The following is a 25,149-nucleotide window of genomic DNA, read 5'->3' on the forward strand; positions in this document are numbered from 1 at the left end:
AGACAATCACTTAAATATGAGCCAGCAGTGTGCTGCAGCTGCCAAAAAAGCCAACACAGTGCTAGGCTGCATTAACAGAGGGATAGAATCAAGATCGTGTGAAGTATTAATATCACTTTACAATGCCTTGGTAAGGCCATACTTGGAATACTGCATCCAGTTTTGGTCACCACGATGTAAAAAAGATGTTGAGACTCTAGAAGGAGTACAGAGAAGAGCAACAAAGATGATTAGGGGACTGGAAGCTAAAACATATAAACGGAACGGTTGCTGGAATTGGCTAGTTTAATGAAGAGAAGGACGAGGGGGGACATGATAGCAGTGTTCCAATATCTCAGGGGCTGCCACAAAGAAGAGGGAATCAAGCTATTTTCCAAAGCACCTGAAGGCAGGACAAGAAGCAATGGATGGAAACTAACCAAAGAGAGAAGCAACCTAGAACTAAGGAGAAACTTCCTGACAGTTAGAACAATTAACCAGTGGAACAACCTGCCTCCAGAAGCGGTGAATGCTCCAACACTGGAAGTTTGTAAGAAGAAACTGGACAACCATTTGTCCAAAATGGTATAGGGTTACCTTCCTGAGCAGGGGGTTGGACTTGATGACTTCCAAGGTCCCTTCCAACTTGATGATGATGATGATGATGATTATGTACAACTTTGAATACTTTGCAACTTTGGGAATAAATGGCAAAAGGGTAATCAGGCTAGATATAGATGTTATTTCTAATAACCCTTAGTAGACTTTTGTTGATCAGAACTGAACGATGAAGTTTTAAGAATTTGTCTATGTTAAGTGAACAATTAATCAGTGGAACAACCTGCCTCCAGAAGCTGCGAATGCTCCAACACTGGAAGTTTTTAAGAAGACTGGACAGCCATTTGACTGAAATGGTATAGGGTTTCCTGCCTGAGTAGGGGTTGAATTAGATGACCTCCAAGGTCTGTTCCAATGTTGTTGTTATTATCATTATTATAAATAACAAGTAGAAACCAAGATTAGACAAGGAGGTGATATTTCGGTATTAGTCAATGGTCCGCCAACCATATCCAGTATAGAGCATCCCATTGGACTCATTAAAGAATGAACTGTTTCAGGAGTTACAAACTACTTAATTTATGTTTTTAATAAAGCTCAGTGTACTGGACATATCTATATCCATAGGGCATAAATATAGCATGAGTTTTTTTTCTAAATTAAATGTAGGGATAGGGAGTGAAGATAGCAGTTATATAAGAATGGGTTAATCTTTTTTGGACAATCATTTTGTTTTTGTGATTGATCAGCAGAATGAAACAAAAGAATCACAATGGATAAAATAAACTATAAAATAAATAGTACAAGTAAAACTGTAAAAATAGTATAGTACAAGTAAAATTGTAATCCTTCTCTGTCCATTTATGGTGCTTTGAAAAACTCACTTATACAAGTAGTAAGCTTAGAAAGAACTAAAAGTATGCAAGTTGCTTCATTCTGAATGGATTCAAATACAAATTTCATGAAATGTTTCATTTTTGAGTTTTAAATATGTTCTTAAAAGCATTTTGGAAACATTTTAACCTTAAACTTGAAATACCTAATACTCAAAACAATCAATTTTACATTCAATGTGTGACTTTTCATGAAGTTTCTGCTTAAAATAAGAAAACCTTGTTAAAGATAATAGAAAAATATTTCTAAGTTTAACATGGGAAATTTTCAGGTAATGCACTTCTTTGTCCAAGTTGTGTCATTCTCCAAATTATACCCATACAACAATTCAGTTTCTAAAACTATCTTTCACTAATATCAATAGATTTTTTTCACATCATTTGCTTTAACCTAAATGCAATCAATATAAGTCCCATTCTTGCTCACCCACTATCCAGACAAAGAGGGAGATGTAAGGCTGTGGAGAAATGAAGAAAGGGCAGAGAAAACAAAAAGTGTATTACACTCCTAAAACCTCCTAGGCCAGTGGTTTCTTTCTACTTAATTTAAGGCAAATGGGTTTCAATCTTTTTTCTTGGTTACAAGATACATAAAAATAAATGTAGACTACCGCAAGCCTATTCAAACTATTAAATTATAGTGTGTACTGAATATATATACAGATAGACCTCAACTTATGGTTGTAATTGAGCTCAGAATTACAGTCATAAGTTGTGATGGTGATTAAGTGGGCCACCACATGATGACGCCTGATTTTACAACTTTTTTTGTGGCGGCCATTAAGCGAATGTTGCGGTCATTAAACTAACATCAGAGTTGTTAGCTGAACATGGTGGTTAAACTAATTCATTTTATCCAATGGCAGTTTTTGCTGGAAACTGAAAAAAAACCCACTGAAAATTAACAAAAATAGTCAAAAAAATGCAATCTCAAATGGTTACAGATAGCCATAAATGTAAGCACTGGTTGCCAAGTGCTGAAATGTGAAGACATGAACATGAAGACCGATGTAACCATAAGTAGATTTTTGGGGATCCATTTGGAAAGGCAGAATTTGATTTTTTCCAAATACTGAACCTATACATTCCCTCAATTATTTCATATGATTAGGTTATACCTTATTATTATTATTAGCCTATGGCATTGTTACATTAGCCAGGAGACCACAGTATATTTTGGCTTCCAAAGTACCAGCTCTATTCTAGGAAATGCGTGCTTCCTGTGGCGCGTCACATAAGGGTGAGCTAGCTTCGCATCAGAAAAAAAGACAAGCAGCTCTTTCTGCAGAGTCATTCAAGGCCCCCTCCCTCCCTGGCACCATCTTGCAAACAGGCACCACAACTGGGAAGGTTCAGAGGGCAGGAATGTGACTGCCTGCACCAGCTCTTCCCCCACCCCATCGAACTGGTACCTATTTTATCTACTCGCATAGAACATGTTTTCAAACTGTTAGGGGGACAAAAGCTGAAGCAAATGAAGGGAGCTTACCCTGATACACAATGCTAGAATTTGAATTGCTGGAGCAGAAACCTTCTCCAGGGTCATAAAGCCACTGAACCACCACGCCTCTATTAGGTTAGATCATTGCCAATATATGAATTAGGTGTTTTTACAGTTACACATTTTAAAGTTTTCATGTTAATTGCATAAATGTGCACGCACGTTTCACATGATTACCTTTCTCTTTCATAGCAGTACAGCAGATAGCAAGGCATTCAAATTTCTCATCTTGGAGTTAAATGGTTTTCAGTTCACTGAAAGTATAACAATGTATCTTTGCTATGTTTTTTTTACCATGGATGTTTTTAAATTTTATTTCTCACTGCCTAAGAAGCAGGAAACTGTTTCAAACAGCCAGATGTATGATGATATTCCTTTTTCATTATTTTGACAACAGTTTAATGATTTAAAAACAACTAGCATATAAATGGCTAGTTTATATCTATCTCTTAGACAGGAATTCTGTTGAAAACAGGAAAACTTGAATTCTTTAAAATCCCTTTTTTGGAATCTATTGAAAAAAATTTGCAGATCATGTTTAGAGTAAACTATCCATAGATTGAATAAAGCAATGTATCTACTTGAATGAAGCAACTGAGGTAAATATGTGATTGAATGGTCTTTATACAATACCATAATAAATCTATAAATTAATTACTATATTATATGTAATTACCTAAAATCATTTTAAAAATCTGTACAAATCCAGTTTTTCATTACAGTTTTGGAAACTGTTTTACTATAAAAGGCACAAGAAGAACTACGAAAGTCACAAGTATTACTATGTTACACAAGAATAATATAGTAATACTTTTCTACCTTTATCTTTGTGTTTGCCAAATCCATTTATTTGTTCATCAATAGTGCAAATATGTGCTCAGCACTGTAGAAATACATTGCCACATTGAAGTGTGGCTTCAATGGGAACCCAATCTGTTTCAAGTTGAAAATATTTTGAGGTTGAAACATTGTGTACATCCCAAGTACATTTTGCATTTTCCATATTTACTGAAAGATTTTTCAAGATGTGCCAATGTATTCCTCGACTTCTAGTGCCCTGCTAAAGTCCAACTGCAGCAAAACAAACTTCTCAAGGCCAGACATCAATAAATGTCATGGATATGGGCTATTACTGTGTTTCCCTGAAAATAAGACCCGGTCTTTTTTTTTTGCCTCCAAAAGAGGCACCAGGTCTTATTTTCAGGGAGTGACTTTTCCATTCACCTCCAGCACCGACAGCCCTGCCCAGCCAACCCACTTCTTCTGCAGTGTCCCACAGCCTGCATTTCGCAGTCAGAGGTGCAGCTGAGAACTGAGCTATGGATTGAATCCATAGCTCAGTTCTTGGTTGCAGAGGCCTTCTGGAAAGGCCTCTAATTGCAAAATGCAGACCAGGGAACACCACAGAAGTGGGCCGGCGAGGAGTGACAGGCTGCAACGGTAAGTGGGTGCAGAGCGCATGGGGCAGCTCCACCCCTTCACCCGTGCCCTAGCTTGATTTTAGGCATGTGCCTTGCCCCAAAACTAGGGCTTATTTCGGGGGTAAGGCTTATATTAGGTCCACCCCCAAAAATCAAGCTAGGGCTTATTTTCGAAGTAGGTCTTACTTACTATTCAAAAATGTAAGTCCATATGCCCAGAATTTTGCATAGAGGACAAAAATGGTATTTTTGTAGAGGTTGGATAGGAACTGTGAAAACAAGGACTGGATTTTGTATTTTGAGAGTGATTGTTGCTTAGCTCTATATCTGTATGTATGTGTGTGTTGGAAAAGAATATGGAAGCAACATGAAATTTCTAAAATGCAGTAGTCAGCTAAGCTAGGCTCTTCTAAAAAAATCAATCACTCTTAGGATGATAGCAGTAATGATGATGTCCACAAGAGGGATGAGGTAAATTGACCTCCTGTTTTTTTCTTTTTCCAAATGCTGAAATTCAATAAAAATTTATATATTATACTTACCGAATTCTTAGCATGTCCTTTCTCATGTCAAATTTTTCAAAAGAAAATTTTGCATTGCTTTAAAACTTATTATATGCAAATTTATGATAGTTGGAAATCCAGACATTATTTGCAATCACAACTCAAAGCATTCTGTCGGAGAACACAGATTCTATAAATAATCAAGAAAACCTCAGCTGGTGAGGCTGCCTTAGTTTCAAGCAGATAGCAGAGCCAGATCATCACAACCTCTGTAGGCTGGTTAAGGGTAAAATGTCTGACTAAAGCAGCTTTGCAACACAAGCTTTATTATGTTACTTCATATTGAAAGGAGAATGAATTTTAAATATAAGTCACAAGATACTCTCTTTAAACAGAAACAGTAATGGTAAAACTTTAAGTTCACAGACTGCAGCCAATATCAATATTTTAACAGATTATCTAAAAAAAGTATTTATCTTACCTAAATAAGGAATACAAGGAGTCATCTTCAAGCTACTAATATAGTCTCTAAGTCTTTTATAATTGTCCTCTTTGCTCATTACGTATTCCAGTTTGTCAAAAGAAGCTTTGTCTTTTCGGCTCAGTAACTTTTGGGAAAATAAAGAACAGACAACTATTACTGTAAAAGCTATCTTTTTATATTCAGGTATTTAATAGTTATTTTATATGACAAAATGGGATACTGAAAAACCTACAACTGACTAAAAGAAAACATTTAAAACAGACATTTAAACTGTTAGAAGACAAATAAACCTCAAGGCCAAATTATCCTTCATATTAAATCCCTAGTATTCTGCTGGTGATTTTTAAAATAAGCTTAAAAAGTAGCAATAGATAGAAAATATATCCCCCATGGTTTGTTTTTTAAAAAATGTTTATTCCATTCTCTCTTAATAAGGTAGTCACAGCAGAGTCAAAATACAATGCAAACTTCAAAGTCAAAAATCATAAAGTGCCATTAGATAATGTGTCAAAGACCCCAAAGCATCAAAGTTCAGGGAGAAAAAATTAGAATCAGAATCTAATGAAGACTCCTAAGTGAAGAAAAGGTGGAAGGTGGATAATATGAATTATCTAATAAAAAATATCTAACAATCATATCTTCTTTTTATAGCCCTCTGCACTGCTTTTCATGTGTTTCCAAAAAATCCTCCAATCTTTCAAAACATATTTTCAGAAGGATAGCTTTGCTTTTCTCCAGATAGAAATGGCAAAGGCACTCAGACTTATATACTGTTTATAGTGCTTTACAGCACCCTCTAAGTCAGTGGTTCTCAACCTGTGGGTCAGGATCCCATTTGGGGTTGAACGACCATTTCACGGGGGTCGCCAAACAACGCAGTCCGCCATTCCCCCCCCCCCTTTTCCTTAGCTGTGCTACTCCCTTTTATTCTATTGGCTTTTGAAAGCCAATAGAATAGACTCTCTTGAATAGAGTCTAATTCTATTGGCTTTCAAAAGCCAATAGGAATTGTCCAGGCTGTCTCTGCCCTGCTGAGCCCGCCAAAAGTCCCATTCTGCAAACGGTGCTGAAAGTTGTCTGCAGCAAAGGCAAGCTGTCTGGAAGTTTCCACCCCTCCCTGCTGAGCAACTACTACAAATGTAAGTAAAAGAGGGCCAGGGGTGGGAGGTGGGAGGCCGGCGGGCGCAGGGAGGGTTGCTGGCGTGCATGGGGCCTGGTGGATGCCTTATCTCCCTTGGGCTGGGCCAGCTGGTGGCCCAGCCAGTGGTCGGCCTGCGCCGTCTCTGCCCCTTGCCAGCTACACCTCGGCCGGCGCAGGGGGCGGCACCATGCATGCGTGGCACTCCCGGGCAGGGAAAGTCCTTGGCTTACGACCGGTTGGGTCATCCTCAACTTACGACCGGTTGGGTAGTCCTCGACTTACGACCGGTCGGGGGTCGCGGCATTAAAAAGGTTGAGAACCACTGCTCTAAGTGGTTTTATTGCCCCCAATAATCTGGGTCCTCATTTTACCGACCTCGGAAGGATTGAAGGCTGAGTCAACCTTCAGCCGGTTAGGACTGAACTCCTGCTAGTGAGCAGAGTTAGTCTGCAGTACTGCATTCTAACCACTGTGCCACCACTGCTATTGGTACATCTAGTGCTAGAGGCCTTTGAAGGAACAGTATGTTTATCTGAGGCTGAAATCATTCCTCAAATAAGCAGCAGAATCATTCACTAAGCACCACTACCTTTCAAGACCCAAGTTCCTGACCATCTCAGGAAACAGGTACCACTTGTAATTTTCCTGTAAGATTTCTGGGGAAGAAATGGCAGATTCAAGATGACTCTGTGAAAAATGGAGCCAACAACCTTAGTTGTATGAAAAAACAGCAAGCAGACTAGCTAGCTCTTCGATACCTCCTCTCTGGACAAGGAAAGGACTTGAGATCATCTATAAATGCTAAAGACAGTTGCTCCTCACAAGCAGATTGCAAGCCAGCAGTCTCTGGCAAATTTAGAGTTTTGGGACACAAGGAAATAGCCATCTTGCTCAAACCACAGTTGATGCCTTTGAAAGAACCTTGGGTTCACATACTTCTTTTTCTAAGCACTTTTAAAAACTGCTTGATAACTCTTTTCAGATACTAGAAACCTTTTGATCAACAGGTTTTCTAGTACCTGGTGAGTTTCCTCAGTCCTTAGTAAAAAAAGTTTCAAATACAAGCTTAAGGAATTTAAAAACTATTATTATTTTAATATAGGTTGATTAAAATTTTGACTTTAGAAAGTTACAAATGTATTAAGAATCCAGATTAATTTGAAATAAATTATAAATAATTTTCCAATGGAAAAAATGTTTTTGTTTTGAATGCTAAAAAGCACAAGGTAAGAATTGGATATTACAGATAACTAAAAATTTCAATTAAAGGAGAATACTCAAAGTGGACTTGGGATGAAGCAAAATATTCTAACATAATGAAGAATATTTTTGAACACTGAACCTAGAAGCTAACTTTAACAATGTTTTCCTCTATAGAATGACTGTGTCTAAAAGATGTTATGGAAGAGGAATATGTTTTACCTGACAAAATGGAGACTGATTTGAAAGTGGATTTAAAAATAACAGACTACAATATGGAAAAAGATGCTACAATGGATGTACAAAAGAAACTGGCTAACATCTCAATAATTAAAAGGGTTATACAAACAGTAAATCAAGAAAGTGACCTTAACTTCCAGTGGTGACGTCCGTGGCGATGGCGGCTTTCTTCAGCCGTCCGCCCTGGGATGTGTCAAAGCCAGCTGAGACAGCTAGCAACAGCTATCTCGCGGCTTGGAACCTCTCTCCCCAGGTGAAGGGGAGGAGGTGAGCTTTCCTCAGATAGTGGTAGAGCTCCCCGAGGCCCCAAAGTTTTCTTTTTTGGTGGTCAGAGGGTGAGCTCCCACGGAGTCTGGGGTGTTCTCCACATTCCAGGATGCCTTTGCCCTGATTTTTCCAGGGCAAAGCTAGACGCTGCTTCCACATCTGCGCTTAAAATGAACTTGTGAGTAAAATTTAAAGCAGACAGAGCTGACCAGGAGAGATTAAAATGGGGATTATTTCGGACTTTAACTCTGGAAAAGAACTTATCTTCTCCTTCCTTTAATTAAGAGTGGTGAAAAATGGCGCTGAGATGTTGATTCATTGAGTGAAAGGACCGGAACTTCTACTTGGAACAATGTAACAGATTTGGTATTTGTATAAATTGCAAGAATCTTCTTTTTTTCTTTTAAGGGGGCTTTTGTCTTTTTTCCCCTTCTCCTTTTTTCTTTTTTTTTGGGGGGGGGGTGGTATTTGTTGATTTTATAAGATTTTAGCAGACTTTTTACAAGTGGTCTTAAAAATAAAATGGCTTCAAAGCGTCTCGGAGCTTCTGTTGCTTCTAAAGCCTCGATCTTCCCGGTAATGCAGACAGCTCAGCAAGCTAAGTCTAAATTTCCACCACCTTCTCTATTGTCTCCAGCATGTATACTTAAAGATTTACAGGATGCCTTGGAAAACAAGGCACGACAGATTAAAGAAGAGATGGAGGTTTTTATTGAAAATAAATTCATGAAATTGACAGAGGACATAGTGTTTGCATTTCAAAAGTTTGTTGGTCACACAGATCTTATGGATGAGCGTATTGATGATGTTGTGGAAAATTTTGAAAAACTGGAAGATTGAATTGACAAAGTGGAAAATAATGTGGAAATAATACAGGATGAAGTTACTATATTACAATAGAAAAACATGGAATTTGTTTTAAGAATAAGGGGAATGAAGGAAAATATTCAAGAGGATTTGAGACAAGTGGTGGTAAAAGATATAGCTCTTATTTTGGGGGCTGAGCCTGAAGAAATATTGAGAGATAGACGGAAAAAGTTTTTAGGGTTAATTCTAGGGTTGCGAGACAAACGAATTTGCCACGAGACGTGGTTATCTATTTTTCTAGGAGATCACTTCGTAATGAAATTTTACAGGCTTTTTATAAGCAGAGATTTCAAACTGCAGCTCAAGATGTTATAATTTTAAAAGAAATACCTTAAAAAATTCTTAGAAAAAGAAAGGATTTTGCTTTTTTGGTTGATGAGCTCAAAAAACGCCAGGTTCGATTCAGATGGGATATACCGGTTGGAATAGTCCTGAATTATGCGGGGATATATTATAGACTTAATACAATGTCAAAGGCGAAAGATTTTTACATTTCGATTTTGAAGGTGGGTTCTCCATTATCTTTACGACCTGAGATAATAGAAGAAAAGTTGGAAGAGCAGCCGGTTGAAAGTGCTATGCTATTGGATGTGGGAAACAAACAGGCTGAACCTTTGCAGCAATCTCTTGAGACAGAAGATTTTTTAAAGGAACCGAGAATGATGCGTGCAGCCTATAGATATAAATTAAAAGAACTGCAGAAGATGGATGTTGGAATAAAGAAAAGGAAATGATGAACTTTTGTAGTAGTTTTTTGAGATAGAAGATGTTTTAAAGGAAAAGTGAATGATTTGTATTTAGTATGTTTTAAAGCAGTGGTTCTCAACCTGTGGGTCGGGACCCCATTTGGGGTCGAATGACCATTTCACGGGGGTCGCCAAACCACGCTGTCCGCCATTTTTTTCCCTTTTCTCTAGCTGTCCTACTCCCTCTTATTGGTGGCCACACCCACTTGGGGGTCACCACAACATGGGGAACTGTATTATGGGGTCACAGCATTAGAAAGGTTGAGAACCACTGTTTTAAAGGAACCATGAATGATTTGTGTAGTATGTAGATGTAAAGTAAAAGAATAATAGAAGGTGTTGATTTAGTGGAAAAGTTTAAATATTTGGGAGTATATATATTATAAATTCTTAATTTAAAGTGAAAAATAATTATGAGATATTATGGGTAAATGTGTAAAAGAATTCAAAATTTTAATGATCTCTGTTGGTGAGAATTTTAGAAGATGAATGGTTTGCTGAAACTTTTTAAGTAGGAGGGTATTATAGACTTTCTTAGGGGTAAAAAGCAAAGAGCCAATTTTATCGAACGTAAGTTTGTTGGTTAGGTTATATTGGAGGGAAAATTTTGTGTTTATTATGGACGAATGGTTGTTTAAAAGAAATATACACCTCAGCGAGGTGAAGATGGATAAATTATATGTAGAGTAAATATGGGTTATGATATGGGTTTAAAATGCATTATGCAGATTATGAATTATTTATAGTTTTTAATTTGGAAATGCTTATATTGTTAATTTTCCCCCCTTTTTGTATTTGAGTTAAAGTATATTATCGATTTTATTATTTGTATAGTTGGATAAGTTTATTTAGAATTTGTTTGTTTATTTGTAACCCTGTAACCAGCTCTGGGAAGTGAGGGGGGAGGGAGGGAGGGGGTTATTTTAGGGGGGGATATTGTTTAAAACTTGTATAAAACTTTTCAATTAAAAAAAGAAGAAGAAAGTGACCTTGATAATTTTCTTATATTGAATTTACAAAAGAGGCTTGTTAAAGCTTTACAGAATTTTATGAGAAGGAACAAAGAAAAAAAATGTAAAGTCAAGTTCTAGAACATAACTTGAAGGAACTATCAATATTTTATCATTATAAAAGAAAGAAATATAATATTAGTTTATTTGATGAAGGTTAAAATAGATACGTTATTTCTAGTAGCCCTTAATGGACTTCTGCTGAATTTCTTACTCTTACTTTCAAAAGATTCCAATTTTTGCCTTAAAATACATCCCTTCATATTCTTTTCTTATTTTGTTTCTTTATACCACAGATGCCTATAAAATCCATTGGCTAGGCCAGCTTCTTATATAATTGATGTTTTGTTATTCTTAATAAAAAAGCAATTATTTAATGTAATTCACTCACCGCCCATGTTTTAGTCAACCTGAAGATGGGGGCACTTTGTAATCCAGAAACCACAGCCATAAGAGCATGTAAATTATTTAGTTCATAAAGTTTCTGAGGACAAGAACAGAAATGGAAGCTCAATATCAAGTAATTGTTTACTACTGTTAAATCATAAACCTTTGAACAATGTTCTAAGAGTGCAGGGCAATAAAGAATGGATACAACCAGATGATAACCAATACTTCAGCCAAAATAAAACTGCCAAAGAATTATAAAACTGAAGTGAATTATAAAGCTTCACAACTATTCTGTCCTATACGATCTAGATTAGATTGGATCCAAGCAGAAACTTTCAAATGCTTTCGCTCTTTGCCTGACCTATAAATCATATTCTTTTTGAGGATTAAGAAAATCTGCTGATATATTTTCTGACAGAGGGGAGAAAGAAGAAAGTACAAAAGAAATACTGAGAGTGGAATAGAAAGCAACTCTACTAATTATTCAACAATCACTTCCTTTCCCCTTATCCTTTTGCCATTCTACCACAAGGATTCCCCAAACATTTGAGGGTCTTGGGTATGGGGAAGTCTAGATTCTGTTTATGCCCCTCTGTAGTTGTCTAAATGTGATTTTTGTGTGTAACCTAGCTTGGCTTGGGGCAAAATGAACAACAACAACTTCTTTAACTAGGTTAAGAGATCAGCAGCATACTTATACTCTTTAAGTATAAAATTAAGGTTAATATTATTTAGAATAGAGAAACTGGGGGGAAATTAACACAGAAATATAGCATAGAGCAGTAGCATGTGCCCACCATATTCATCTGTTGGCTTATCTATCATTCACAGTTTAACATTTCCACCAAATTTATTATGTGTCTATTTATAATATATATATACTAGAATTGAAATTACATATTTCTATTAGAACTCTGATAAAAACATCTAAATCTGAAAAACTGTGGCAAATAGAAAATTATTTTAAAATAAAAGTATAAAATCATGTAAAATAATATTATTTTGGTGACTGATATATAAAAAGTCTAAAAGCTACATAAATACAAGAAATGAGTAACAAGAAATTATATGAGTGAACTTTAATATTGTTCATGACTTCATCAACAAATACTTGTTGTTTTGTACTATGTGCTCAAAAGAAACATGCAACCCGTAAATCAAGACTTTCAATACATTATTCAAAAGATAAAGCCAGAAAATATTGTGCACTTTTTAACATACATTTATTTACAAATGTAATTAATTTGTGGTTGATTCAACATATGTCCTGCCAGTTTCAGAGGAACAGTTTCAAACTTACTAGCAATATCATAATCTATTTCTGCAACTTTCAAACAATAATGAAGAATCATTACATGTTGTAATTTCTATAACTTATTCACAATAATACCTTTCTCATATTATAAGTAAATGGAAGCAAAATTATAATAGATTTTTGAAAGGAGTTTTAAAGTTTAAAACTGTTCCCTAAATATATTTTCTTACCTTAGCAGTTTTGATATAGTGGCTTAGGACTTCAGCTCTTATTTTCAATGTCTGTGCATGAAGAATCTCTCTAACAACCCAAAAACTTACCTGAAAACAAAAGGTCTACATTAAAATATATACAAAAAGGAAGTGGCGGTAGTGCTAATAAAATGTGAATACTGAAATAATCAAAAATTTCCCATTATAAAATCAATGGGTCACTTTAAAAAATGCAAATTATTCCCTTAGAATGTATACTTCACTCATGTGTGAATTCAATTAGCATAGGTTCTTTCTATTCATTCAGATGGACATATTTAGTCTTATTTTTGTTATGCAACCTCATTGAGGGTAGGGGCAGAGGTGGGAGATGGGAGTATAGCGATATCCCTACCCTTAACATAAATTAAGGTTTTAACAAAAGAATAGACCACATGGTTTCATTAATTGCAGCATTTTATTGTGATGTATACAATTAAGTCTCAAAACTTACATGGTTGAATCTTCTTGTAAAAGCAACTGCATTTGGTGCTGAACTATATTTTTCCTTTTTATTCCAACCACAGCTTGACAGTTCCTAGATGAACAATGAAAAAAATAATGTAATGTCAGTGTTCAGATTGCAAAACAAAACATGATTTTTCCTTTTATTAATAGAAGTTCTATTTATATTTTTCATAATATTACTGGTAAAGCTGATGTGCTAGATATAAATGTTAATTCTGAGCATGCTTTTTGTAAAAGTACTATGAATTATAACATAGTTTGAACGATTCCATGTCTTTAGCAATGTGTGAATCTTTGAATCTTCAGAAGCATTTCATTTGAAATTTCCATTGAATAGCATTCTAAATTGAGATAATTAAGTGTATAAAAGAGAGCGTGAAATCTGAACTATCTTGTATATCCTTGTTTTTAATGCTTAAATTTGTCTAACAGTATACATTTCACTAAAATTCTCAAGCTACGAAATAAGTGCTATTCTCTAATATATTCAGTCAAACTATGTTAATAAATATGCAATATTAGCTTGATTCCTATATAACAAGCCGAGTTTTCAGTAACATACTAAAGATAGCCCCATTCTGACATTATGCAAACTGGAGTATTTACCGGTAGGGACTCCATCACAGAATCATCCCTTATCAATGTCACTGAAATGATGTTGGCTTTCCTGCAGTGATTCATGAATTTAGCACAGATTATTGCACAGAACAGTCTATACACTAGCTCAAGAGAAACATAACAAAAATGCTCTCTTTTGTGCTAAATACATGAATAACTACAAAGGACTTCAAACATCACTGGAGCAACACTGAGGCAGGAGTTATCCAGTGTGCTCGCCAGATCAGTGCTCCAGATTCATAATGCCTGAATGGTCTAGAGTTTGTCTGCAATCCAGAACTGGAAACATGCTTCAAACTAGGAAGGATAAGATAAAATAAGGAGAGAATGGAGGGGAAATTTTGAAAAAGTGCAAGAGAGTAAGCTCACTGAAAGGAGACAGAAGCTTGTTGAAGAACTGTTTATCTGCCAATACTTAAAACATTAAAGACTACCTTTATAGGTAGTCTTAGACCATTTGTTTAGTGATTGTTTGAAGTTGTAATACCACTTCCCAATCCATTTTTCTAGAATATACTATATGAATTTGTTTGGAGTCTGTAAAAAATGTAAGCAGTTGATATAAGCAGATAGCAATCATCCAAACCACCAATGCTTGACTGGTTTAAAAATATTAATGTTACTTGTAATTGCAAAAAGACAGCATGCCAGCTATTTTATAATCACTTTTTCTAATGGCTAAAACCACTGTTGCATGTTGCTATAATGGTTTAAGTAGAGGACATAGCAAAATATATTCTAAACCGTTAGGTACCAGGCTGAAAACTGTCTCTCTCTCTCTCACCTAATCCTCCAACCCCACAAAAAAAAACAACAACAAAAAAAAACACTTGGAGCTCCCTCCAATCCCCAGTCTTTATCTGGGTTGCTACAGGAAACATGTCAAAAACTGTTAAGTAGCCAGAGAACAGCCCAGATCAACTCTGGGTGTTTTGAAAAGTGGAAACGGCATCATTAAGGTGGTATATATTTTCTTGCCATGTGCAGAAAGCAAAATAAGTGATTTCTGTGAAGAAGGTCCTTTGAAGCTGTAAGTCACCTTGTAATTTAAACAGCTATGAATCAAATGCTTGTTTTTATATTAAAATACTAAGTGTTTCTCACCCTACATTAAAAAAATAAATCTCTTTGTCAGAATCCAATTATATTTCATTTCTAGTTATCGACTATGGAAAACCCCATTTCTGCCCTCTCTGGATTCTGTCATACTACGAAGGGGAAGGGAGATGAGCAAAGGGGTTTTATGGCACTCACTTCCTTCATAAAAACTTCAAAGGGACTGAATGTGGATCTCACTCAGAGGACTGAACACAACAATATGGCCCATCAGCTTTCATCTACTACTTTCTGAAGTCTCCCTTCTGCCGGTTGAGAGGAAAAGGGGATGGAAATGTGACGCCTGGGATTGTCGCTGAAAGGACGATGGGATGGGGGCTGCTTGGGAACACTTAAAACCTTGAATGGTAGGGGTTGGGCTCCAGATCCTGTCTAGAACGCCTGCAACCATCTTATCTTAATAAAGATGCCTGTTGGAAGACATATTCCAAGAGTTCTGTCTTCTTAAGATGTAGAGTGGGGTGGGTCCTTACACTCTTCTCAATGTTAATGTTTCTAGTTTGACTTATTTCTCTCAAAAGTATAAAGGTAAACATGCTAGACTGCAAACTTTTGCAGATAAATCCTAAAAGAATTGTGTTATTTAGTTTATATCACATTATTTTATATGAAAAGATTCTGAGAAAGATTGGATTGAAATGTAATTTTTGGATAAATTCTTGCAAGATTTGGCTTCTTCTTAAAATCCCCTTTCAGTCTAAATTCACTCCCTAAGATCAACCCTTAGGAAAACTGGCATAAAAATTCTTATCAATAGAATATAAAGGTAAAGAGGTACATCAACAAAAGTTGATTAAAAAGAGTTTTTTAGATTTTTATACAAAATTATACGCTAGTGAAAATATACAAGCTTTAAATATAGATAAATACCTACAGGCAGCACATTTTCCTAGACTTTCAAATGAACAACGAAATGAGATGAATTGTTTAATTACTTCTGAGAAAATTATTTGGGCAATTAAACAGTTAAAAGTGGGTAAGGCTCCTGGTACAGATGGATTAACAGCAATTTATTATAAAATATTATCTGAAGAGATGATAGAACCATTAAAGGAACTTTTTAATAGTATCCAGATTGGAGGAGAAGTGCCTCCATCTTGGCTTTTATATCGTTGATTCCAAAGGAGGACCAAGACCTTACCCAGCCTAAGAATTATAGACCTATATCGCTTTTGAATACAAATTATAAGATTTTTTCGAAAATATTGGCAAATAGATTAATGCAAGTTTTAAAGCAAATGATTCATAGTGATCAGTCTGGATTTATAACTGGAAGATATATGAAATATAATGTAAGACAAACTGTTAATTTAATTGAGTATTTGGATAAGAACAATCAAGTCCCTGCGGCATTGATATTTTTGGATGCTGAAAAAGCTTTTGATCAGTTGAATTGGCAATTTTTATTGAAAGTTGTTGATAAAATGAATTTTGGGGATAAATTTTTATATTCTCTTAGGGCTATATACCAACAACAAACGGCACAAATCATAATTAATGGGGGATTAACAGAGGCATTTAAAATTGAAAAGGGTACAAGACAGGGATGTCCATTGTCGCCATTGTTGTTTGTTTTAACAATGGAGATTTTACTGATTAAAATTCGTGAATCAACTATAATAAAGGGAATAAAAATAAAAAAGAATGATTATAGGTTGAGAGCCTTTGCGGATGACTTGGTTGTGACACTATCTCAACCGATTCAATTGGTTATAGATTTGATGGAAATTATAACTCAGTATGGGAAAGTTTCTGGTTTTAAGGTAAATAATAATAAGACTAAAATATTATCTAAAAATATGATTATGAAGGAAAAGGAAATGTTAGTTAAATTGACAGGTTTTGAAATAGTGAAAAAGGTTAAATATCTGGGAGTATATATTACAGCCTCTAATGTAAAATTGTATAAAAATAATTATGAGATATTATGGTTAAAAGTACAAAAGGACTTAAACAATTGGAAAAAAATATAATTATCTTTGTTGGGGAAAATTGCAGCTGTTAAAATGAATGTTCTACCAAAGTTTCTTTTCTTGTTTCAAATGATAACTATTTTGAAAAAAGATGCCAATTTGGATGAATGGCAGAAGGGCATTAATAAATTCATTTGGGCGGGGAAAAAAACCAAGAGTTAAATTTAAGATCTTACAAGTTGCATGGGAAAGAGGAGGACTTAAGGCGCCTAATTTGAAATTATACTATGATGCGGTGGTTTTAACACTGATTAGTGATTGGGTTAATTTAACAAATAAAAGTATACTTCATCTTGAGGGATGGGATTTATTATATGGGTGGCATGCTTACTTAATTTATAATAAAAAAGTTGACCAAGCTTTTAAATCTCATATTTTAAGAAGTGCTTTATTGCGTGTCTGGAAGAAGTATTATTATAAGTTAAATTATAAAATACCAATCTGGGGGATTCCTGGACATGTGATAGAGGGGGTATCTATGGGTGTGAATTTGGATAGGATTTCTTATAAGGAACTACTTAGATTGGTAGGGAATGATTGGCAATTAAAATCGTTAGTTGAGTTAAAGCAAGAAAATATTGTACAGTCTTGGTTTCAGTATAATCAATTGTTGGCTAGGTGGAAGTTAGATCAAAAGGTTGGTATTACCTTAATGGATGAGAATTTGGTAATACAGATTAAAGATTAAAATCGAGCGCATATAAAGAGAATTTATAATGCTTTAATAGAATTGGATTCGGAAATGGATTTAGTTAAAGATTGTATGGTAAAATGGGTCCAAAATATTCAAGAACAGATTCCATTGGATATATGGGAGGTAATTTGGGTTAGAAATGTAAAATTTACACAGGCCCAAAATTTAAGAGAAATTTTTTACAAAATGTTTTATAAATGGCATCTGGATCCTAAAAAGTTGTCTTGTATGTATCCTAATTTACAGCCCAAATGTTGGAGATGTGGTAGCTTGGATGCTACTTATTTTCATATCTGGTGGACTTATAGAAATATAAAAGCCTTTTGGATTAAGATTTGGTGGAACATTCAAAAGATTTTTAGGAAAAAGATAAAGTTTACTCCACAATTATTTTCATTGGGTGTTATTGTAGATTGTGATGTTAAAGAAATTAATTTGATGTTGAATTTGATAACAGCTGCAAGGTTATTGGTAGGGCAATATTGGAAGAAGGATTATTTGCCTACTATAGAAGAATGGACGCTTAAAGTGTCAAATTTAGCAGAAATAGCGAAAATTTCTGCTTACTTGAAGTATCATTCACTAGAAAGATACATTTCGGTCTGGAGAAGATGGATAGCTTATATTCAGAATAAATATGGGACTAAAAAGTTCCATCTAGTTTATGAGTAAATTTTAGAGTTTTATTATTATTAATAGTTTATTATAGTAGATTTTTTATTAGTTTTATTATTATTAGTAGTATTGTTAACAATTTGGATATTGTATTGTTTAATAATATTGACTTGTTTATATTATTATGTTTATTTTTAATTTGTTTATACCTATGTTAAAGGGGAGTTAAAGCGCATTATGGACTTGGTTATTTATATAGTTGGTTAATGTTAATTAGAGTTTGATTATTATATTTGTAACCCTCTACTCAGCTCTGGGAAGTGGGGGAGGGAGGGGGGGTTTAGGGTGGATGGATGGGTTTTGGGGTGTACACTGTAATTTTTATAAAACTTTTCAATAAAAAAATTCTTATCAGTGATCTTGCCTTCTTTTACATCACTATGGGATTAATAAAATATAAGAAAGAATGTGATTTTAGTAACAGATGTTTTTGCATGAATCAAGGAATGGATGTGGTGAAAGAAAAATGGTTTGCAAAGATTATAAAGGTATGGAAAGGTATGATGAGTGTTATTGATTTAAATTAAATGTAGATTCCCTTTTTCTTTCTCTTATCTTGTCTATAATTTCTTTTTCTAACTGCATTTTATTCTTTTGGAGTTCTGCATGTTTTTTATATTGCAAGAGAACAGCATTATGTATATGCATGTATTTATCTTGCAAAGAATAGCAAATGTGCTTTACTTGAAAGATTATTTACTGTTACCCACTTTATTTGTCAACTTTTTTATATTGCCTGACTTTCAGCAACTTTGGGCTGTTCGCAAAACAATAATACTATGATAAAAGCAAAGAACAAAAGGTGGCACAAACTGGACAATTATTTCTGATCCAAGAACAGCAGCCTTCGGAATATTAATAACTAAATTAGCTAAAACACTTACATAACTACCCATCTTATACCAAACTCTGAGTGGCTTACAATAAAAAAAGAAAACGTGTCTAAACAAACAAACAAAAAATCAAAAGATCTGATGCCATAGCTAAACTTTCCCATGCACAGCACAGTTCACCTTACCAATCTCTGTCCATCCTATCCTAGAGGGAAAAGCCAGGTCTTGAGTGCTTTTGGAAGATTAAAAGGGTGGGGAGGGATTAAAAGGTTAAAAAATCAAGGAATAAAATGTTCTATAGGGCAGGGGCTGCCACAGAAAAGGCCTGCTCCCTAGGTTCTTTTAAATGGCATAATTTAAAGGAAGGAATTAGGATTGTGCCCACCTTTAATCTGTTGGATGGACAGGCCCCCTTAGGGATAGGCTATCCTGCATATGATCTGGTCCCTTGTCATATAGGGCTTTAAAGGTAATAATAGCCTGTGCTTGAAATGCACCCAGAAGGTAACATTTCTGGCAAGGACATGGTGTGCTAAATGTCACTGAAGGACTGAAGAATGGCATTACATCTGAAAATGATAGTAGTAGGACTTTTAACTGCTTTTTAAATATTAAGAACCTTGGGAACAGCAAATTCAATGGCATTCTCTGGCTAAGTTTCCTTCTGTACATAATGTTGGAATCCAACATTATGGAAGCCCAAGCAATAGAATATAGTCAAACTAGAGTCTTGGACTTCAAGAGAGCTAATTTCAATAAACTTAGAGAGGATTTGGAAAGAATTCCATGGATGAGAATCTTCCAGGGGAAAACAACTCAAGAAGCTTGGAAAATTTTGAAAAGTGAGATAATAAAAGCCCAGTCTAGCACAATACCAACAAAGAGGAAAAATAACAGCTCTCAAAAGAAACCAGCATGGTTGCATAAAGAACTCTCTGATAAATTGAAAGATAAAAAGGACAAGTATAGAAAGTGGAAAGAGGGACACATAACTAAGTCAGAATGTCAGCAAATAGCCCGAGCCTGCAAAGATGAAGTGAGGAAAACTAAGGCTCAAAATGAACTAAGGCTTGCGACCAAAGTCAAAAATAACAAAAAAAGCTTCTTTCAGCATGTAAGAAACAAGAAAAAAGTGAAGGAAACGATTGGTCCATTAGTGGGTGAAAGTGGCAAGGTGACAAGCAACAGGGAGAAAGCAGAACTATTTAACTCGTTTTTCGCATCTGTCTTTACCCAAAGGGAAAAAACAGACCAACCTATCAAAAATAATGCCATAAAAACCAGAATAGAAACGCAAGTTAAGATAGGCAAGAAAATGGTAAGTGAGCACCTCTCCAGCCTAGACGAGTTCAAATCACCAGGACCAGATGGATTACACCCCAAGGTTCTCAAGGAACTGGCAGATGTGATCTCAGAACCACTGAACTATATTTTTCAAAGATCCTGGAACACAGGGGAACTACCAGAGGACTGGAAAAGAGCTGATGTAGTTCCCATCCTCAAAAAAGGAAAAAAAATTGGATCCAGGAAATTACAGACCTATCAGCCTGACCTCAATATCTGGGAAGATCCTGGAAAAGATAATCAAACAACGAATCAGCGAACACCTACAGGCAAAGTCATTACTAAAAGCCAACACAGGTTTGTCAAAAACAGATCATGCCAGATAAATCTTATTGCATTCTTTGACCAAGTGACAAAATTAGTGGACCAGAGGAATGCTGTGGACATAATTTACTTGGACTTCAGTAAGGCATTTGACAAAGTAGATCACAACCTACTACTTGATAAGATATAAAAATGGAGGTTAGACAGCCTCACCACCAGATGGATCCATAGCTGGCTGACCGGCCGTACTCAGCGTGTGGTCCTCAATGGAACCACATCTACATGGAGGGAAGTGTGTAGTGGGGTGCCCCAGGGCTCTGTTCTAGGCCCAGTGCTCTTCAACATCTTCATCAACAATTTGGACGAGGGGATAGATGGGGAACATCAAATTTGCAGATGACACCAAGCTGGCAGGAATAGCCAACACTCCAGAAGACAGGCTTAGGATACAGGATGATCTGAACAGACTTAAACACTGGGCGCTATCTAACAAAATGAAATTCAATGGTGAAAAAAGTAAGGTTCTACATTTAGGCGAGAAAAACCAAATGTACAGGTATAGTATAGGGGATACCTTGCTCAATAGTAGTTAACTGTGAGAGGGATCTCAGAGTCCTAGTGGACATATGAGCCAGCAGTGTGCTGCAGCTGCCCAAAAAGCCAACACAGTGCTAGGCTGCATTAACAGAAGGATAGAATCAAGATCACGTGAAGTATTAATACCACTTTACAATGCCTTGGTAAGGCCACACTTGGAATACTGCATCCAGTTCTGGTCACCACGATGTAAAAAAGATGTTGAGACTCTAGAAAGAGTACAGAGAAGAGCAACAAAGATTATTAGGGGACTGGAGGCTAAAACATATAAGGAACGGTTGCTGGAATTGGCTATGTCTAGTTTAATGAAGAGAAGGACGAGGGAGGACATGATAGCAGTGTTCCAATATCTCAGGGGCTGCCACAAAGAAGAGGGAGTCAAGCTATTTTCCAAAGCACCTGAAGGCAGGACAAGAAGCAACGGGTGGAAACTAATCAAGGAGAGAAGCAACCTAGAACTAAGGAGAAACTTCCTGACAGTTAAAACAATTAACCAGTGGAACAACCTGCCTCCAGAAGCGGTGAATGCTCCAACACTGGAAGTTTGTAAGAAGAAACTGGACAGCCATTTGTCCAAAATGGTATAGGGTTACCTGCCTGAGCAGGGGGTTGGACTTGATGACTTCCAAGGTCCCTTCCAACTTTATGATGATGATGATGATGATGATGATGATGATGATTATGTACAACTTTGAGTACTTTGCAACTTTGGAAATAAATGGCAAAAGGGTAATCAGGGTAGATATAGATGTTATTTTTGATAACCCTTAGTGGACTTTTGTTGATCGGAAGTGAACGATGAAGTTTTAAGAATTTGTCTATGTTAAGTGATGCGATATGGGATAAATAGATTGCTATATTTTAAGAGAAAGTGATAACTTATTCAAATTTAAACTTGTTGAGACAAATTAATTAATTTCTGGACTATGTCATCCTCGTAGTTTCTATATCACACACCCACTTAATATAATCTATAATAATATTTAAGCAGGAAAAGTACATTTACTTATTACATGTTTTATTTATCTAGCCCAGGGGTAGGCAACCCAAAACACTCAAAGAGCCACTTGGACCCGTTTCCCACCGAAAACAAAACACCGGGAGCCGCAAAACCCTTTTGATATCTAAAATGAAGATAACACTGCATATGTCCTTTTTTGCCTTTATTATAGGTGTGTGTGTGTGTATGTATACATACACCCACAGGTAAAAAAGGATATATGCAGTGTTATCTTCATTTTAGATGTCAAAAGGGTCTCTCTCTCTCTCCTTCCCTCTCTCTCTATCTGCCCTGGGTCTGCCAGTCCTCTTCCCCCACTCTCTTTCTTTCTCTCTCTCTCTCTCCCTCCCTCTCTCTCTTTCTCTCTCTCTTTCTCTCCCCCCCTCTCTCCCTCCCTCTGATCTTATGCTCACCTGGCAAGTTGGCTTCAAGCTGTTCTCCAACAAGCTCAGGGGTAGGCAACCTCGGCTCTTTTATGACTCATGGACTTCAACTCCCAGAATTCCTGAGTCAGCATAGCTGGGCTAGCTAGCTCTCTCCTGTCCTTCCTGCTTCCTGCAGAGACGCAGCAAAGGGAGGACTCCGCCCAATAAGTTTTTCAGCTCCTCGGAGAACACTGAGTGCACTCTCTTTTACACACACACACACACACACACAAACACGCACAGACACACACACACACACACACACACACAGAGAGAGAAGTAGGGAAGCGCAATTGCCTCTCTCTGTCTCTGTCTCTCTCTGCAAATGGCAGAGGCTGGAAGCCACAGGGGAAAGCTCAAAGAGCCGCATGCGGCTCTGGAGCCGCAGATTGCCGACCTGTGATCTAGCCATTCAGATGTCAATCATTAAAGCTATTAAAGCAAAAGGAAAGTACAGTCTATATGCATCTACCATATAAAAGATGGAATATAGAAAACACCATAATAGAACTGTAACTTGTTTTTATTTATTTATTTATGAAACTTATATACCGCTTTTAAGTGCAAGCACTCTCTAAGCGGTGTACACCAGTAAGCAATGTATATATATATTTACATTGCCCCCAACAATCTGGGTCCTCATTTTACCTACCTCGGAAGGATGGAAGGCTGAGTCAACCTTGAGCCGGTGAGATTTGAACCGCTGACCTGCTGAACACAGTCAGCTAAAGTGGCCTGCAGTACTGCACTCTAATTGCTGCGCCACCTCGGCTCTTTATATCAAATTATTTTAAGTTTTCTAAGAAACACTCACCTCTGGTTGAATAGCTTTAAATGCAGGAATATCCATGAGTGTAATCTGGCCCTTAAATGAAAGTTATAAGAAAATTAAATGATGTTCCTTGTTTCACAACTCGGTTCATTTGATTATTTAACAATTCCTAGCAAAATGACAGCATGCCCCCTCTATGTTTCCATAGCTATGTGATTACATATCATAATACATATATGGTTACAATTATAATTCTAGGGTAAGGAAGAAATGAGAGCAGTCCTGAGAAAAAAAATTCAGGAAAGCGTTCCTTAATAGAAAGAGATAAGATGCTGACAATTCAAAAGAGAAAGTATAACTTAATTTCACAATTGCCAGAGTGATCAACCAGAATTATTAGTACTAGTTATTATTAGAATTACTAAGAATTCTAGCTGATCGGGAACACATTTTGTTGTAGATTGCATTCATTTCCACTCACTTTGCTACCACTTGTTAATAAGACTATAAAGAAATGTGACATATTATAGTGAGGCATCTTTGTTTTTCATTCCTTTTGCAAATTAGAAACACAGAGAGGATTTTATTCTTATCTTAGAAGCATTGGCATCTTAATTACTACTACATCAAACCAACTCCCCTTTCAAATATTAATATATTTCAAAACAATATCTGTATTCTCACTTGGCATTCTCCTTTTCAATTTTATAAGACAGTCATTTTCTATGTGTCCGAATCTTCATGAGGAATTAGTTTTGCTGAATATTCACTAAGCTCCTGTTTATGACACTTACCTTGTGATCTGAATGCTTTAGACATTGTTCAGATAAGAAATCACTATGGACTGCAATGTTCATAAATAAATGGAGGCACTTATGAATGTATTCATTATTTTGAAGTATATCTGATTTCAGCCACAAAATTCTGTGCTGAAGAAATTAAATTCTCACATGCATAAGAGATAATTCTCACTGTCATTTTCCTGGAATATTTTAAATTTAAGAGCCCTTAAAAATAAGGATTCTTTGTGGTAAAAGACTAAAAAAAGGAAGATTGACTTGTAGTTCAAAAAATAAACTCCAAGGGCCACAAGTTTTTTATTTTAATTTTCACTCGGGTAACAACATAGCATTATTTAAATATAATGCTATAAATAATGAACAAGACCATTTGAAGTGGTAGAGATTGAGAATTAGGAATATATTTTTACCCAATTCTCAACACAGCAAAAGCTATAAAAAAATTGCTAGCATCCAGGCTAATGTAAAAGGGGGGATATACAGTAATGCTGGTATTCTCAAAGTAGTTACAGTATTTCCCCAAAAATGAGACCAAGTGTTATATTAATTTTTGCTGCAAATAATGAATTAGAGCTTATTTTCCGGTTAGGGCTTATATTCGGGGAAATACGGTACTAAATGTGTCTGTCTGGCTGATGATCTTAACTGGGCTTATTTTGGGGGCGTGGCTTATATTACAAGTGTTCTGAAAAATCATACTAGGGCTTATTTTCTGGTTGGGTTTCAACACTGCTAACATTGGATGTTCTTGCTTTGACAACAGATGGAAATGTAGCCATCTTTTCTCTATTGCTTTTAGAGTTCGTTGATGCTGGGAGGGGGAATGTGGATGAGAATCCAGCTAGTCATAACAATAATAACTCA

General features: G+C 35.9%; 1 protein-coding gene across 4 annotated transcripts in view; it reads right to left on the reverse strand.

The window, feature by feature from the left end:
- Nucleotides 1–25,149, reverse strand: part of RALGPS2 (Ral GEF with PH domain and SH3 binding motif 2) — a 122,502-nt gene that overhangs the window by 67,491 nt on the left and 29,862 nt on the right. For all 4 annotated transcript variants that reach the window (XM_039337186.1, XM_039337185.1, XM_039337187.1 and 1 more), the window contains 5 exons: nucleotides 23,528–23,578; nucleotides 13,161–13,244; nucleotides 12,686–12,775; nucleotides 11,202–11,294; nucleotides 5,337–5,463 (listed from right to left, as the gene is read on the reverse strand). In XM_039337186.1, the coding sequence (XP_039193120.1) occupies nucleotides 5,337–5,463; nucleotides 11,202–11,294; nucleotides 12,686–12,775; nucleotides 13,161–13,244; nucleotides 23,528–23,578 (445 nt within the window). The remainder of the gene's footprint in view (nucleotides 1–5,336; nucleotides 5,464–11,201; nucleotides 11,295–12,685; nucleotides 12,776–13,160; nucleotides 13,245–23,527; nucleotides 23,579–25,149) is intronic.

The sequence above is a fragment of the Crotalus tigris genome, unplaced genomic scaffold (assembly GCF_016545835.1).
Source record: "Crotalus tigris isolate CLP2741 ecotype Arizona unplaced genomic scaffold, ASM1654583v1 scf7180000017668.6805642782:7212621, whole genome shotgun sequence".
NCBI lineage: Eukaryota > Metazoa > Chordata > Lepidosauria > Squamata > Viperidae > Crotalus > Crotalus tigris.